Below are 15,654 nucleotides of genomic sequence, written 5' to 3' on the forward strand. Positions count from 1 at the left end.
TCAGGTATGACTACCTAAGACTTAGCTGAACACTCATTTGTACATCTCCAAAATAGCCAGTAGAATCATGCTGGCTATTCGTATTCAATCTATGATTGGAACCCAGCAGGATCAACTGTAGCATCCTAATGTTCTGAAAGAGGGAACAGAAAGACTTGAAAAGAAAATTGTAGTGAAAAATATACAGTAAATGGAAAATAGAGTTGCGGCAAAAATCAACATCTCCTTAACACATATATCATCTGAATAGATACATTCAGCCATGTATCTGTGGATTGGACTTGGCATTTTAAAAGTAGTCTTTATTGGGGCTGGAGAGATGGTTTAGCAGTTAAGAGCACTGACTGCCCTTCCAGACATCCTGAGTCCAATTCCCAGCAACCACATGGTGGCTCACAGCCATCCATAATGGGATCTGATGCCCTCTTCTGGTGTGTCTGAAGAGAGCAACAGTGTACTCACATACATAAAAATAAATAAATAAATCTCTTTTAAAAAGTAGTCTTTGTTAACTAATCAAATGCACTGTGATTTAGTTTGCCTTCAGAATTCAGCCAAACTGTGACCAAAGGCAACAAATTGAATTCTTGTAGATAATCTTATTGAATTCATTTTAAAATTTGCAGAACATATTAAAATGGGGTTTTTTTGGAAAAAAAAATGTCATGTTTCATCATGTATTTGTGATTCACATATCTGTACTCAACTAATCACTAACACCGGGTCAAAATTACACAGCAATTATAGTCTTGCCAAGTATAGTGTCTCAGCTCACCTTTCCTCTCATCACCTGGCAGACCCGGCAGAATCAGCACACTCTTCATATAGAAGAAGTGAGAGACATGTTCTAGGAGAGGAACCAATAAGATATTCCATAGCCATCCAGTTAAATAAAGGAAATGTGCAGTAGCTTCTTATAGTGATGTCTTACACTGTATGGTAAGGAAACTATTTTCATTTAACACCATTTAACTATTGGTGTTGTACAAATATATTTCTGAATTACTTCAACTTTTACATTCAAATTTGTAGTCAAATATTTCCCCATTTAATCATTCAGTTTGGAAAACTTGGTAAATTTGTGTGAGTACTCTACATATATGCAATGAAAGGAAACTGTAGTAAAACATAGAATGGACTGTATTAGCTTTAGGAGAAAACATTGAGGTAGATTCTGTTTCATGACAAGAAAATAAAAAATATAATGACTGAATGTGTACTTGCCTAGTCTTTAGATTTTGTTGTATATTCCACAACTAATGGGGGAACTGTTGTGTTGTGATGGCTTGTCATTAAATTGACAAATGACAAAAGTTGCCCTCAAGAATTTCCAGGATGAATAAAACAGTCACAATGGCCATTTAAACTACCATAATCTCATCAAATACATGTAGTCATCATACTTCCTAAATGATTAAATTACAAACAATATTTCCTGTGTATCTATGGAGAATGATTTTAGTACCTTTTTCTAACCTCACAGCTAACAAGATTTAAAGGTGCTCAAGTCCTTTACATATGTACCATGGTATTTTCAAATAGTGTAAGCACATCTTCCATTGTAATTTAGTCATTTGTAAATTACTTGTACATATTCATATAAAAAGATATACTTGGAACTCAAATTTCTCTCCTATCATAGGACAGGTATAGAAGAAACTCGTATAATGGCTAGGCAAAGAGAATTATCAAGGGTTGAAAGCCTTTCAAGTTAAAACTGGAGTTGGAGACAGTTTCATTCCTAACACAAATTAATTCTGAAGGGTACCTTTGCTTATCCACTATGTTTTTCTTCGCTCAATACTTAATATTTGACTCAGAAGAAAGCTTGCCTAGGATCAAAATTTCATAGCCCCTTTCTAGAATGAGGATTTCTCTAAGCTTATGAAGACTTTTTTTTAACCTGGTCTACAGTAAGCAATTAATCACGTAGGCTGATTCTGGCTAACTTGGGGCAGGGGGTGGCTGGTGTGGACACAGAGGTCTTTTTATGTTTATCCATATACTAGAGCAGATAAGTACTTACTTATTTTATATGTATTGCTGCTGTATAAATAATGTTTGAGGTAAAAGAAATAATACAATGAGCACAACAAAGATGTGAGAGGCACATCCATTTTTCTCTGAACACTGTGCACCAGCTACTAAAATATAGTGTTTAGTGGCTGGACTCACACACTTTACATTATTTATTTTAGTAATACTTATGACATCAATTCTTATCCTGACAGCATCCACTTCATGGGATGACATTATGAATAGATTCTTGAAATAGAGATGAGTTACATTAGCTCTTCAAAACAAATGTAAACAGCAAACTTTTTAAAAGACAAGAGGCTTAAGTATTTTTAAAGGTCTTTGGATAGGGTAGATAATAAAGTTACTGGTGATAGGCTTTAAAATAGATTACTTTGATGACATAATTCAATTAAGCAAGGCATCTAGGTATTAATTTAGAACATATCAGTTAGAATATAAATTTAGAAGCATATTATTGTAGTTTAAAATTTCCTTGAATGCTCTGAAACATTAAAGGACTAGAGTTTTATAATGAATGTTTCCATTTTGACATTTTAAAAGGACCCACTAAAAAGCATCAATACATTTAGTTCTTGGGTATCTAGGTATTTTGGGGGCAAATTAAATGGACCATGTACCTAATCTAGTTAGATGTAGACTGTTGTGGATATTAGCAATGTTAATTATTTCATATAAATATTGCTGAGAAGGGTAGAGAAGCAAGAAGTATACATTCCAGTGAGAAACATAATTTCTTCAACTAAATTGCAATACAAAAGCAAAGTCATTAGTTGTACCACTATGGAAGATCACGCCTACAATTCTAGACTTGGAAAGCAGAGGTATGAGTATAGCCAGAAGTTTGAGAACAACTTAGTATACATAGCAAGTCACAGGCTAGCTCAGGCTATATGGTGAGCCTTTATCTAAAATAACCTAACAACTCATACCAAATGATTAAATATTAAATTTAGAATTATGTTTATCTTCATTTCATTAGTAAATTCTTCCGTTTGATTACTATCAGTCAATTCCTTTAAAAATTATCTTATTGCAACTAGAATCATCTCTAAATTCTTATAACTTAAGATTGAAGTGTTATATATAGTTATTTGAACATGTATGCTGTTACCCTATGTCCAGAGGCATCAGATCTGCCCAGACAGTGCACAGAAGTACCACTAAGTTCATTTGTGAAGTCAATCCACTCCTGGGAATGCAAGCCACACTGGGTGTGGTTGATATACACTGCAGCACTCCATTGGTTAAAATGTGTGTTCTCTTTCTTAGTGGGGTTATCAATTACTGATAATTTTTTGGTTAGAATTGAGACCCAGTGTGAACTTCTACCTCTCAGTGCTGATACTTATCAGGTCTTATGCATGCTGCTCTAGTCTCTGTGAGTTCATACACTCCTGACTATGGAGTCAACTCTACAGCACTACAAATGCAGTATTTTAATTCAAATTTGGACAGAGTCTGATGATTTTTACAGTTACATTTATTTCTTAAAAGCAAACTATATGAAAACAAAGCTTTTTTCTCTAAAGCTCTTAAGTTATTTTCATTTTAGCTTTTAGGAAGGCTTTAAAATTTGTTTCCTTGTATGTTTTTATTATAAATAATAATAAATCAAAAGTGAAATTTTGAATAAATCCACTTTAATACTTAAGACGTAGATTACTTGTTGTGAATAGTAGTGATTAGTATTAAGTGGGAGTGAATGCAAAGGGGAAAATCTGTCATGTAAAATCAATATACACATGTGACTCGATATCAAACAGATATTTCTTTTTTGCCCTATTTTTACCTTAGTGTAATAGATCCATGGTCTTTTACATAGAGAATAAGAATTAGGTGGTATAAATTCAATAGCAGAACTTTGGTTTATTTTTATAGGCTTTTAAACATATTTATCATAGTTCCCAATACATTCTCACTAGATATTTTGGGAAGGACTATATATGATGAGATATCAAAGTAATTGCTTAGTATTAAAGCCTTCTTTTCAGTCTTAGGGTAAAAAAAAAAAAAGAGAACATCTGGGTCCTTTAAGGCTCATATAGATTAATATTAAATTATTTAATATATCAAATGACTTATGTTTTAAAGAATTTAATATCTTAGTATTAAATTTCTGATTAAATGGCTTAACTGGACTTGTATAAAACCTTAAATATTAGTATAAAGATTGATATAATAATTATATTTAATCTTTACTTAATTAAATTATCAGTATTACATGAAATGGACATATTTATTTGCTTAGTTTTCAACAAATGTTTATTGAGTATTATGTATCGGGAATCTAGGCTCATGCACACAGTCATGGGAAAAGGATACATTCTAGTAAGAGGAGACAGATAAGGAACATAGGATGCACAGAAAAGACATAAGTCAGAAGAAATATAATTAGGTCAATAATGATAGAGTGATGAAGTGAATTATGTCTTAAAAGGGTAGAAAAAACATGGATCTGAATAAAGACCTGAATTAAATGAGCTATACGGATTGTGAAGGGGAACATTCTAAGTAGAAGGAACAGTAGATGAAAAGATCTTTGATCTGTGCTATGGTTGTTAGGAACATCTGCCTACCTACATGGCTGACAGACGACAATCAGGGACCAAGATGTGGTTAAGCACATCCTTAATCCCAATTCTCAGGAGGAATTGGCAGAGTGACCAAGATTGCAAGGCTAGTGTGGGCTATATAGTGAATTACTAACTAAACAACCAAGAAAATGGATTGAGTCATATTTCAATCAGTAATTAGTAAAAAAAAAAATCATACTCATAAGAAATTCAGAAATCAAGCTGGGATTCACCTGCAAGCTTCATTCCTAGTAGATAGCTTTCATGGTGCTGGAAGGTCCCATGGATGCTGCCAGCAAGGAAAGCCATCGAAACTATTGCCCACCTATGAGCCTGGAAATTAAATAATTGGCCTGGCAGGGTATGATTACTGGTGCCACTATTGTGGAACAAATATGGGAGTATCCAGTAACTTTTTGACTGAACTTAAAGCCCACCCCAAAGATGAAACTTATATCTGATACCATCCACTAGGTAAACATCTGTAGCTGGCTAAGTCATAGGCTCTAGGGGAGAATCTCATACTATTATTCTGGTAAATAGACAGAATAATAAATTACTCCTAAATTCTTACCTACATACCTGTAAATTAATGCCTCTTTGAATACTAATTACAGAAGCTTCTTTTTATGGTAGATGAAATTAATACAGAGACCACCAAATTGTTTAACATACAGAGAAAAGACTATGCACTCAGCATTAAATGGTGCATTTTCATCATAATCCCTCCTCCCAAGATTCATGAATCCTAATGAAAGAGGCTCCAGAAAAGTGAAGAGACAGAGTTTGTAGTTGTCTGCAGCAGAACAATACTTACACATGATAGAGCCATTATGCACACAAACTCATAGCAACTTTAATTGTATAATCAAGACTTATACACAATCAAGTCAGCCAAAAGTCCCATGATGGGTAGCAAAGGGGTATGAAGCCTCTCGCTTAGTTGAGAATTTACTGGCAGTGGTTCCTGAGGGATGAATAGTATATTTTTTCAGTGATGAAGAAAGACTCTGAGACTACTTCCACTCCTACTGATGACCCCATACCATTGCAAGGTAGCCCTGAGAGGACTAATGGGTTTGTGAATATAGAGAGGGAGGGTGGTGGGGAGGGAAGCAAAGAGTAACAATATTGGAAGAAAATGAAGTTGGGCAAATAAGGGAGGAATTATATTTGATCAAAATACATTATATACATGTATAAAATTATCAAATAAAGTGATTAAATTTAAAATGTATGAGAGATTATTTTATTGGAGTATTATATGGACACTTTGGAATCAGGAGTTTTAATTTTTGCTTTGTGTCCTAGCTGAAAATCCCTGCAAGGTTTAAAAACCTATGTTGAAATAATATATCTTATAATGTGAAAAAATAGCTCTATAACTTAAAGGTATGTATAACAGAGAGAAAGATGATTTTAGAAGCTAGAAAATTAATTACAAAGTTATTTTATTAATTGACATAGAGGTCTTGGAGCGTCTGTCACAAATGTTTTCGTTACAATACAGACATTTATAAATGATATATAAAAAGTGAACAGAGAATAAGAACATGTGTTTTGAGTAAACTGAAATTTGAGGGATTCTTCCTACGATGATGAAAATTAAGCCTGGATTAGTTAGAAAGAAGCCCAATATGATGTTAAAACACATTGTGGTGGATACTTATTAACCTAGCATAGTGTCTTAGTTAGGGTTTCCATTGCTGTGAAGAGACACCATGATCAAAGCAACTCTTATAAATAAACAACATTTAAATGGTGTTGTTTTTACAGGTTCATAGGGTTAGTCCATTATCATCATGGTAGAAAGCCCAGCAGCATCCAGGCAGATATGGTACTGCCAAGAGCAAACTGTCCTCAGAAAGATAGGAGGATGGTTTCAAAGCCTACACCCACAATGACACACTTCCTCCAAAAAGGCCATTCCTCCTAACAGTGTCCCTCCCTAGGCCAAGCATATTCAAACCACCACATTCCATTCCCTGGCTCCCCTAGGCTTATTCAAACACATAACTTTATGGGAGCCATACCTAAGAATAGCATAATGCAATATATGTTTAGTCCAACTTCAAAAGTCCCACAGGCTGTAACACTATCAACAATGTTAAAAGTCCAAAGTTCAAAGTCTCTTCTGAGATTCATACAATCTCTAATCCATAATCCCTTAAGAAATTAAATTCAAAAAGCAGATCACATACCTCCAACATCATGTAGAATATACATTACCACTCTAAACTGTCATGGTGAGGAAATACTGGACCAAACCAAAACCAAAAGCCAAAACTCCAACTCAGCATCTCCTTGTCGGGTATCAATGTACTCTTCAGATTTCTAATTTCTTTATCTTTATTGACTGCAACAGACTTCTTTTTCTTGGACTGTTTCCACTCTCTTGTCATCAGCTTTTTTTTCAGCAGATATCCCATGGCTCTGGCATCTCTAACATCTTCGGGGCTCCAAGACAGCTTCAACTTTATAGCTTCTTGCTCCAGTGTCTGGGATCCACACACAGTCTTTTGGGCTTCACAAAATGCTTGGGTCATTTCTATAGCTCTGCTTTCTGTAGCACTCTAGGCTCTGGTTGAGTCTATTTCACTGCTGCTGTCCTTGGTGATCATCCCATAGTACTGGCTGGGGTTTTTCTGCTGCAACTAGGCTTCATGAATAGGCTGTCATCAGCTCCCTCTATGATGCCAAACCTCAGCTTCTTTGCATGAGTCCTCCACTCCTGGGCTGGAAACTGCAATTGAAGCTGCCAGCACCTTCACCAATGGCCTTCCCCGGATTCTTAACGCCAGTCCTCAGCTGCTCTTCATGACTCCTTCATATCTTCAAAACTAGTACCACCTGGGTAACTCTCTCATGATTACGAAATCCAGCTACTAGCATGAGTTACAATGTTGATTTTCTCTGTAACACTGTTTCTTTGTGCTCTCAGAATACACTTCCCAGACCACTTCATCTCAGTGATGTTTGTTTCTTCTTAATCTTTATCGATTTCTTAGCTCCATATTACCATTTTAGCATCATCGTCCCAGTAATCTTTTCTATTCTTGACTCTAAAGCCAGAGCCACATGGCCAAAGCTGTCAAGTTCTGCTGATTTCCAGGGACGGAACATGGCCCCTTGTTCTACCACATTATCACCAGCTTTCTGTTTTCCAACTCCTTCATTCCCGAAGCTTGGCTGTCCTGGAACTTGCTCTGTAGATCTTCTGTGAACTCAGAGATCTACATGCCTCTGTCTCCTTAGTTCTGAGATTAAAGGTGTGAACCATCATGCCTGAACATAAGCTGTTTTTTTTAGTTGATTCTTGCTTTGTATAGTGCTGGCTTTGAACTTAAGAGATCTGCTTGCTTGTCTCCAGGAATTAGAGCTGTGTACTTCCATGCCTGGGCTAAACTTCTGATGGCCATGATTCCTCAAGATCTGGGTCAAAAACCTGTGTCTTCCAGCCGCAAGATTTGGATCACAGGTGTGCCCCCCATTTATTGATTGTACTTCATTCTAGATTAAAAGGCCAAATGAAAACAATAACCAGGTTACAATAATGCTTAAATATAACTATCTGTTCTTCAATTGCAAAAGCGTAAGTTTAGCTAGGTGGGATCTTGCCCCAAGTTCACCACTCCCTCAATTCCTTAATTTAACTTCATTCCACTTCCTGGTGCCCCTTTATTCTTTAAACCATACATTTTGTATTTTTCCTTTTTGTGCTTGCTACGTTTCATAAAAATGTTCTTCACAGGAATGAACTTTAGTAACCACACAACAGGATTTATACCAGGCTAGTTTCAGACTTTCTTTGTCAATGCAATTAATCTAAATCTCTTCACATTATCCTCAGGCATAGTCTTTGGACAATGGCCAAAGTAGCCACATTCTTCACCAAAATATCACAAAACAGTCATTGGCCACATGTAAAAATTCTTCTTCTCTGAAACCTCTAGAGACAGGCTTCCACAGTTCAAATAAGTCTCAACAAGAAAGTCTTCCATATTCCTACTAGGACAGTCCATTAAGCCCCACTTAAAGCATTCCACTGCTTTTCAAATCCAAAGTCCCGAAATCCACATTCTTCCAAACAAAAGCATGGCCAGGCCTATCATAGCAGTACAATGGTCCCTAGGACCAACTTCTGCCTTAGTTAAGGCTTCCATTGCTGTGAAAAGACAAGAGGACCAAGGCAACTCTTATAAAACACAGCATTTAATTTGAGATAGTTCATGGGTTAGGAGTTTTAGTCCATTATCATCATGGGAAGAAGTACAGCAGTGTCTAGGCAGGCATGGCTCTAGAAGAGCTGAGCATTCTATATCTTCATTCAAAGGGAGGCAGAAGCAGATTGTCCTCAGGCAGCTAGCAAGAAGGTCACAATGTCCACCCCCATAGTGGCACATCTCCTCCATCATGGTCATACCTTCTAATAGTGCCACTCTCTGGGCCAAGCATATTCAAACCACCACACATAGTAATCAAAAGACAGATGGATTCCTGAGTGAAGTTGGTATCTTCCCACTCATCATTTGGTAGCAAATTAGTGCAACATGGAGTCGATTTTGTTCCTACTCATCATAACCATTTAACCAGAGCCATAACCAAAATATACTTTATTTTGAGTCTCCTGTGGTATTTAGAGGTATTTACATTTAATTTTGTTCTTACATTATTGTGGGATTATAAGCAATAATAGTCCAAAGATTTATACACAGCAATAAGAATTTGAGTCACATATCTATCATTATTATTTAAGTTCTTATTAGAGACATATTTTATATCAAATCAATTTAGATGGTAAGTAATTTTCCCATAGTCACTTGGCTAATAGCTATGTGTATGTTGCATCAAATCATTTTACCAATCTATATGGCAAAACCAATTAAAACAGTAGGGCAAGAAAAACATTTTTATTTAAAAAATGTTTCCATAATTGAGTATTAACTTACTCAAGAACATATTAGTTATTCTTATACCTAATAAAATATTTCCAAAGCAATAGTCATTGCTGGCCACATAATTGAATAACAGACCTCCTGCTTTCCAACTTTTGCAACACATGCCACCTACAGTTTCCCCTTCGCACCGTGCATGCCTCCAATAGATCTCACAAAGCATCCCCTGATGCCCTTCCCTTCTCATGCCATAGCTGTACCCAAGTTCCATTCTCAACCACTTGCCGTGCCTGCCAGAAGACCAGGGAGGAAACCCATGGATTTTCTCCAATTTCTGTTAGCATAGACCCTATTCCAAGTTAATATCCAAATTAATAAAAATAGGAAAAGAAAATGGGGATATAACAGACACCAAGAATATCCAGAGAATAAGAACATATTTTAGAAATTTGTACTTCACCAAATTGAAAAATCTAAAAGAAGCAGATCATTTCTTCCATAGGTACCCCTTACCAAAGTTAAATCAGGATCTGATAAACAATTGAAATGGATCTGGTGGTAGTTTGAATAAGTATGGCTCCCATATATTCATATGTTCTAATACTTAACCAAAAGGAGTGGCACTATTAGGAGGTATGACCTTATTGGAGAAGATGTGGCCTGCCTAGATGAACTATGTTGCTGAAGGGGGCACTTTGAGGTCTTAAGTGTTCAAGCTATGTCCAGTATGAAACACATCTTGTCTCTTCCTAAATGTCTTTGGATTAAGATGTAGATCGCTCAACACCTCCAGCCCCATTTCTGCCTGCACTCGGCCATGCTTCCCACCATGATGATAATGGACTTAACTTCTGAAGCTGTAAGCCAGCCCCAATTAAATGTTTTCCTTTATAAGAACTGCCTTGTTCATGGTGACTTTTCAAGGATGTAAACCCTAACTAAGACAAAAGTTGATACTGAAGGCAGCCAAGAGGAGACTGGATGTGTTTGTTACTGAGTGTAGCTCAAGCATTTAAGAATCCAAAGACATATCTCCATAGTGACACATTTTCTCTAACAAGGTCACCCTTCTTAGAATAAAGCTACACCTCCCAATAGTACCACTCCCTATGGCCAAACATTCAAACACATGAATCTATGGGGGACATACCTATTCAAACCAACACATTCCACTCCCTGGTCCCCATAGCTTATAGCCATAACATAACACAAAATGCATTAGTCTAGTTTCACAAGTCCCCATAGTCTAGTACAACCTCCACATTGTTTAAAAGTCAAAAATTCAGTCTCTTCTGAAATTCATGCAATATCTTAAGTGTCGTCCCCTATAAAATCAATATCAAAAAGCCAATCATATACTTCCAACATATCATGACATAAGATACATTACCATTCCAAAACATAGGGAAGTTATGAAAATACTGGACCAAAGCAAGACCGAAAACCAGCTGGGCAAACTCCAAACTCTGCATCTCTATACCTGATGTCAAAGTCTTATTTAGATCTCCAATTCCTCTCAGCTTCATTGACGACAGTACACTTCTTTCTCTTGGGCTGATTTTACTCCTTCTTAGCAGCTGTCCTCAATGGGTATTCCATAGCTCTGGCATCTCTAACATTTTGATCTTCAAGACCATCCAGGCTTCACCTTCACAGCTTCAAGCAGTAGCCTCTTCAGGCCTCCATGCAGGGACACCCCTGCCATCCATCTAACCTCAGCAACTTTTCTTAGTCACTGAGGGATATTTCTTGACTCTAAAGCCAGAACCACTTGGGTGAAGCTACCAAATTCTGCTACTTGCTGTGTCTGGAACATGACTCTCTTGTTTAATTACATCTTCATCTTTCTGATGCCCAGGGTCTACACAACTTCAAATGTGTTGGGCACTCTCACATTAATAATTAATCAAAAATATGTCCCACAGTCTTGACTATTGGTCAGTCTCATGGAGGTGTTTTCTCAGCTGAGGCTCTCTCTCCTTCATGATTCTAGTTTTTATATAAAAAATAAGAATATTGAAAATAAATATAAAACCAACAATGCACTGTGGAATACATTTTTCTTTATATATTTCTTGTATGTATAAAGTTTGTAATTCAAGCTAGAATTAATTGTTCAAGCTAAAAATATATACTAGAATATAATATGTATTTCTTAAATGAGAACTTGTTATCCATGTTTGGGGATTCACATGCTTCAAGTAATTATGAAAGTCAAAAATTTAAAGGAGAGAAGTAAAAACAACAGTTTAAGAAAAAGTTCATGGTGAAAATATGCTTCCTTCTGAACCGTTTGATGAGGTTACTTAGTGGTGCTGCGAAACACAAAATATCCTCTGTATCCATCCTCTTTGTGAAGAGAGTAATAAATAATATGCTGGAAAGTACAGACCGTTTCCATGGCAGCATTGGCTGCTAATGCTCCTCCCACATCCTCTAAGGAATTCTTTCCTTTGATCACTGTGTTTGTTTGGCAGGTGCTGTCTCAGGTCACTCTTCTTCTGAGAGTCTTCTTCATAATCCTGACCTTGACATCCATTGGTTTCCTTCTGGATCAAAAGTAAGACATGACTTTTTCACACTACTATAAAATATCAGTATAACATGGACCTGTATAATTTAGTTTTCAAACCTTAGTGTTGTGTACCATTGTTTAAAAATGAGTTAAAGATATGTTTTCCTTCTAAGCCATTTTTTATTGTTTGAAGCAAAACACAGTGGACTACTGAAGTGAACCTCACACGTCTTACATTTTCGACATGTATTTGTTGATATTTTATTGTTTTGCCATAGCTCACTACTGTTTTAATTAAACAATAAATTGATAAATCAGATTTTCCTTAAAAGATATATTTTGTCTATTATTTAAAGACTATGTTCAAAGTACTTTAGAGACATGCCACTCTATTATGTTAAATATTTTTTTGAAAATCAAATGTAAATTTTATTGCTATTTAATTATGACATAAGCACATGGAGACAGTATTTAAAGCTAATGGATATTAATGTCATTATTATTATTTGTCATCAATGTTATTTCAGACCCATGGCAGCTATTGTAGAAACTCTCTGGTGCCTGTTGTTCCTAACCCTGTACAGATTTGGTCATTTAAAGCCTCTTATCCCATCTTTATCATTTGCATTTGAGGTAAGGCATTTGTTAAATTATTTAATTTATTCATGAAATGATGTTTTCTCTCTATTGAATTTTTGCCCACTATCTGCAGCTAAGTTTTTCTGTGCAGTATATCTTGAATTACTATTTGTATAACTTTCAGATCATTAATATTGGTAAGTCATGGTGTTCTTATCCCAAAATCTTGGTTGATGTAATTAAGCTATAGAGATTGGACAAAATATATTGCAGAAGATATTGACGAAAACTGGCATGCATTGTAGATTATCAAGAAATTAGTTGTAACAGTGGTTTTACAATGATACGGGCATCTAATTCTACTAAAGAAAGCTTTGAAAACAAAAAGAAGTGTTTGATGCTTTAAAATCAGCTATAACAGAAATAATCATATGTAAAAGTAACTTTTCTTCACCAGATGTAACTGTTGTCTCAGAGACTTACTGCTGAATAAACTCACTCTTTTTAGCTCTTTCTGAAAACTCTCCCTGGCCTGTTCAACTCAGCTCTTCTGGCTCAAACTTCTCTCCATTCTGCTTGATTCAAACTGACTTCTCTCAGCATCTCACAGAATTGTTCTTCTTGGCATCTAACTCTGGCAATCTGTTCTAATCTTCTGGCTCCTTCTCATTCTCCATCTCTTTCTGTGTTCATCTACAACCAGTCTCTGTAAAATTATTAAATTATTCTGGTAAAACTGCCTTCTCCCTCTCCCCCCGCCATTACTCTTTTAAGTAGCATCTCTTTCCTGTGTGTTCTCATGAGAGTCGGGCATATTTTATCCCTGACTTATTCTGTCAAATCTTTCTCTGATCTGTCACTTTGTCTGACCCTCAATTAGATGTCATTTGCAAACATAGCTGCTTCCTTCTACAAACTAACCTTACTTAACCTATATTGCTTGGGGTTAAAGGTGTGTACTGAGGACATCTCTGTATTCCAGCTAGAAGAGAAAAAGGTGTGTGATGTGTCTTCATTCTAGCTGGATCACACAGATCTTGGAAGTCTTTGGATGTCATCCCTTGACAGAGCAGCCATCTTACTGGATTAAAAATCCTTTATAATTATATATGAAAGAAAAATGGGATTTTTTAAATAAAAGATATGTTTTGATATAAGTGATAGCTAAGATTGATCTTTCAGAGATTCTTTAGAATTATTTATTATTCTGTAATCAGGATACTTACACAATATCTGACTCATTATTTGTGTTCATCAGAGTATTTTAAAAATGTTAAGCTTTATTTCTGAACAATATGAGACTAATTTATGAGACTAATCAACATGTTGGTTTATTTATGTGAAAGCATAAATCCTAACCTTCCCCTATTAGCAAAGGATAGTGTCTTTTTTTTTTCTGTTACTGTGATAAAAAAATGACCAAAAACAGAGTGGAGGAGTTTATTTCATTTTATGTTTCCAGGTTACTGTTCATCACTGTGGGAAGTCAGAGCAGGAGCTAGAGACAGTATTGAAGCAGAAACTAGACGCTATAAAGGGATGTTTCTACCTGGCTTGCTTCCCAGGGCTATCTCTCTTACATAACTCAGGTCAACCTACCTAGAGATCTTACCACCCACAGTGGTCTAGTCCCTTCTACATTAGTTAATAGAGTGCTTCACAGGCAGGTCGGCATTTCTTTAATTGAGTCTTCTTCTTCCTCAGGGTGTCAGATTGACAACTAAAATTAGCTATGGCAGTTGGATTTTTGCTACTTTGTGGGTTCTTTCTTTTATCCTTCTCCACCCCTTTTCTTTTACCAGTTAAAATTCCTAACACTTGATATGAGGGAAAAAAATCAGAGAGGAAAGGAAAGAGCTCCCTAAATAAATTCAGGGGTTGGCAAGAGGGAGACATTATCATTTGATTACTTCCTGCTTATTAAGGGTGTTGAGTTTCTTGGGGCAACTTTGATCAACACTGTCAGATATCTCCTCCTCCTCCTCCTCCTCCTCCTCCTCCTCCTCCTCCTCCTCCTCCTTCTTCTTCTTCTTCTTCTTCTTCTTCTTCTTCGTGTACAAATAGTTAACAAACCATGACCAATAGTAACCAACAACAATCAACAACCCACCAATTGGGTCTGGCATTTATATACTCTCTGAAAAATTTTCAGTTCCAATCATCACACATTTGCAGAAACTACCTGCAGTGGCAAAACCATCCTTCTGCTAGAGCACACGGCAAATCATAGTCAGTTGCTGTGGACAATCCCTGCTGTGAAGCAGGTCCATCTTTATCATCTTCTACCACAGGAATGAAAATAAAGGCATATTTTTAATAATATATCTGTGTTTTTAAAAGAAATCAAAACTTCAAAATTGTCACTACTAACTACCACATAAAGCAACGCAAAATTATACCTTGTAATGATTATAAATTTGATAAAATGTTGTAATAAGTTTGACATAGTAAAGCCATATATACTTTGACCAACTTCTTCATTTATATGAATTTATGCTATAAGAATGATATGCTAATATGCATGGGTTGATGCAAATGTAATGGAACTCCTGGTATTATCACCCATAATGATGCAACAGTGAGAATCATGTGATGACACTCACAGGTGACTGTTAAGCAATTGTGTCTTATTCATAAGATAAAATCTAGATCTAGAATATAAAAATAGGGAATCAAAATAAATATAGATTAGTTTCAAAATTATAAATAATACATTTGAAATGTGCAATGCAGTAGAAGATTTCAAATAAGTCAATTAAGGTGCTTTATTTGTTCTTAATATGTTTCAGAAAGTAAAGGAGAGCATAACATATAGTTTACTGTGTAAAACCAAGGTGAATTTTCTGGTTAGAAGGCAGAAAAAATAAAATCTAAGTATCAAAATCTTGTTCCATTATATGCACAGCTTTGGACTTGACCTGAATGGGGCAATGAGGGTATAAGGAAAGGACAGACACAGAAAAGCTGAGGTAAAGTCTAGCATGCACTCTGGTGGGCATATACCAGAAGCCCAGGAATATGACACAATTATTATCCAATACTGACAAAGAAG

The 15,654-nt window shown here is 35.9% G+C and overlaps 1 protein-coding gene across 4 annotated transcripts in view; it reads left to right on the forward strand.

The window, feature by feature from the left end:
• Agmo (alkylglycerol monooxygenase) overlaps positions 1–15,654 on the forward strand; it is a 309,056-nt gene that overhangs the window by 153,243 nt on the left and 140,159 nt on the right. For all 4 annotated transcript variants that reach the window (XM_028768813.1, XM_028768814.1, XM_028768815.1 and 1 more), the window contains 2 exons: positions 11,986–12,068; positions 12,551–12,656. In XM_028768813.1, the coding sequence (XP_028624646.1) occupies positions 11,986–12,068; positions 12,551–12,656 (189 nt within the window). The remainder of the gene's footprint in view (positions 1–11,985; positions 12,069–12,550; positions 12,657–15,654) is intronic.

The sequence above is a fragment of the Grammomys surdaster genome, unplaced genomic scaffold (assembly GCF_004785775.1).
Source record: "Grammomys surdaster isolate TR1022 unplaced genomic scaffold, NIH_TR_1.0 188, whole genome shotgun sequence".
Classification (NCBI taxonomy): Eukaryota; Metazoa; Chordata; class Mammalia; order Rodentia; family Muridae; genus Grammomys; species Grammomys surdaster.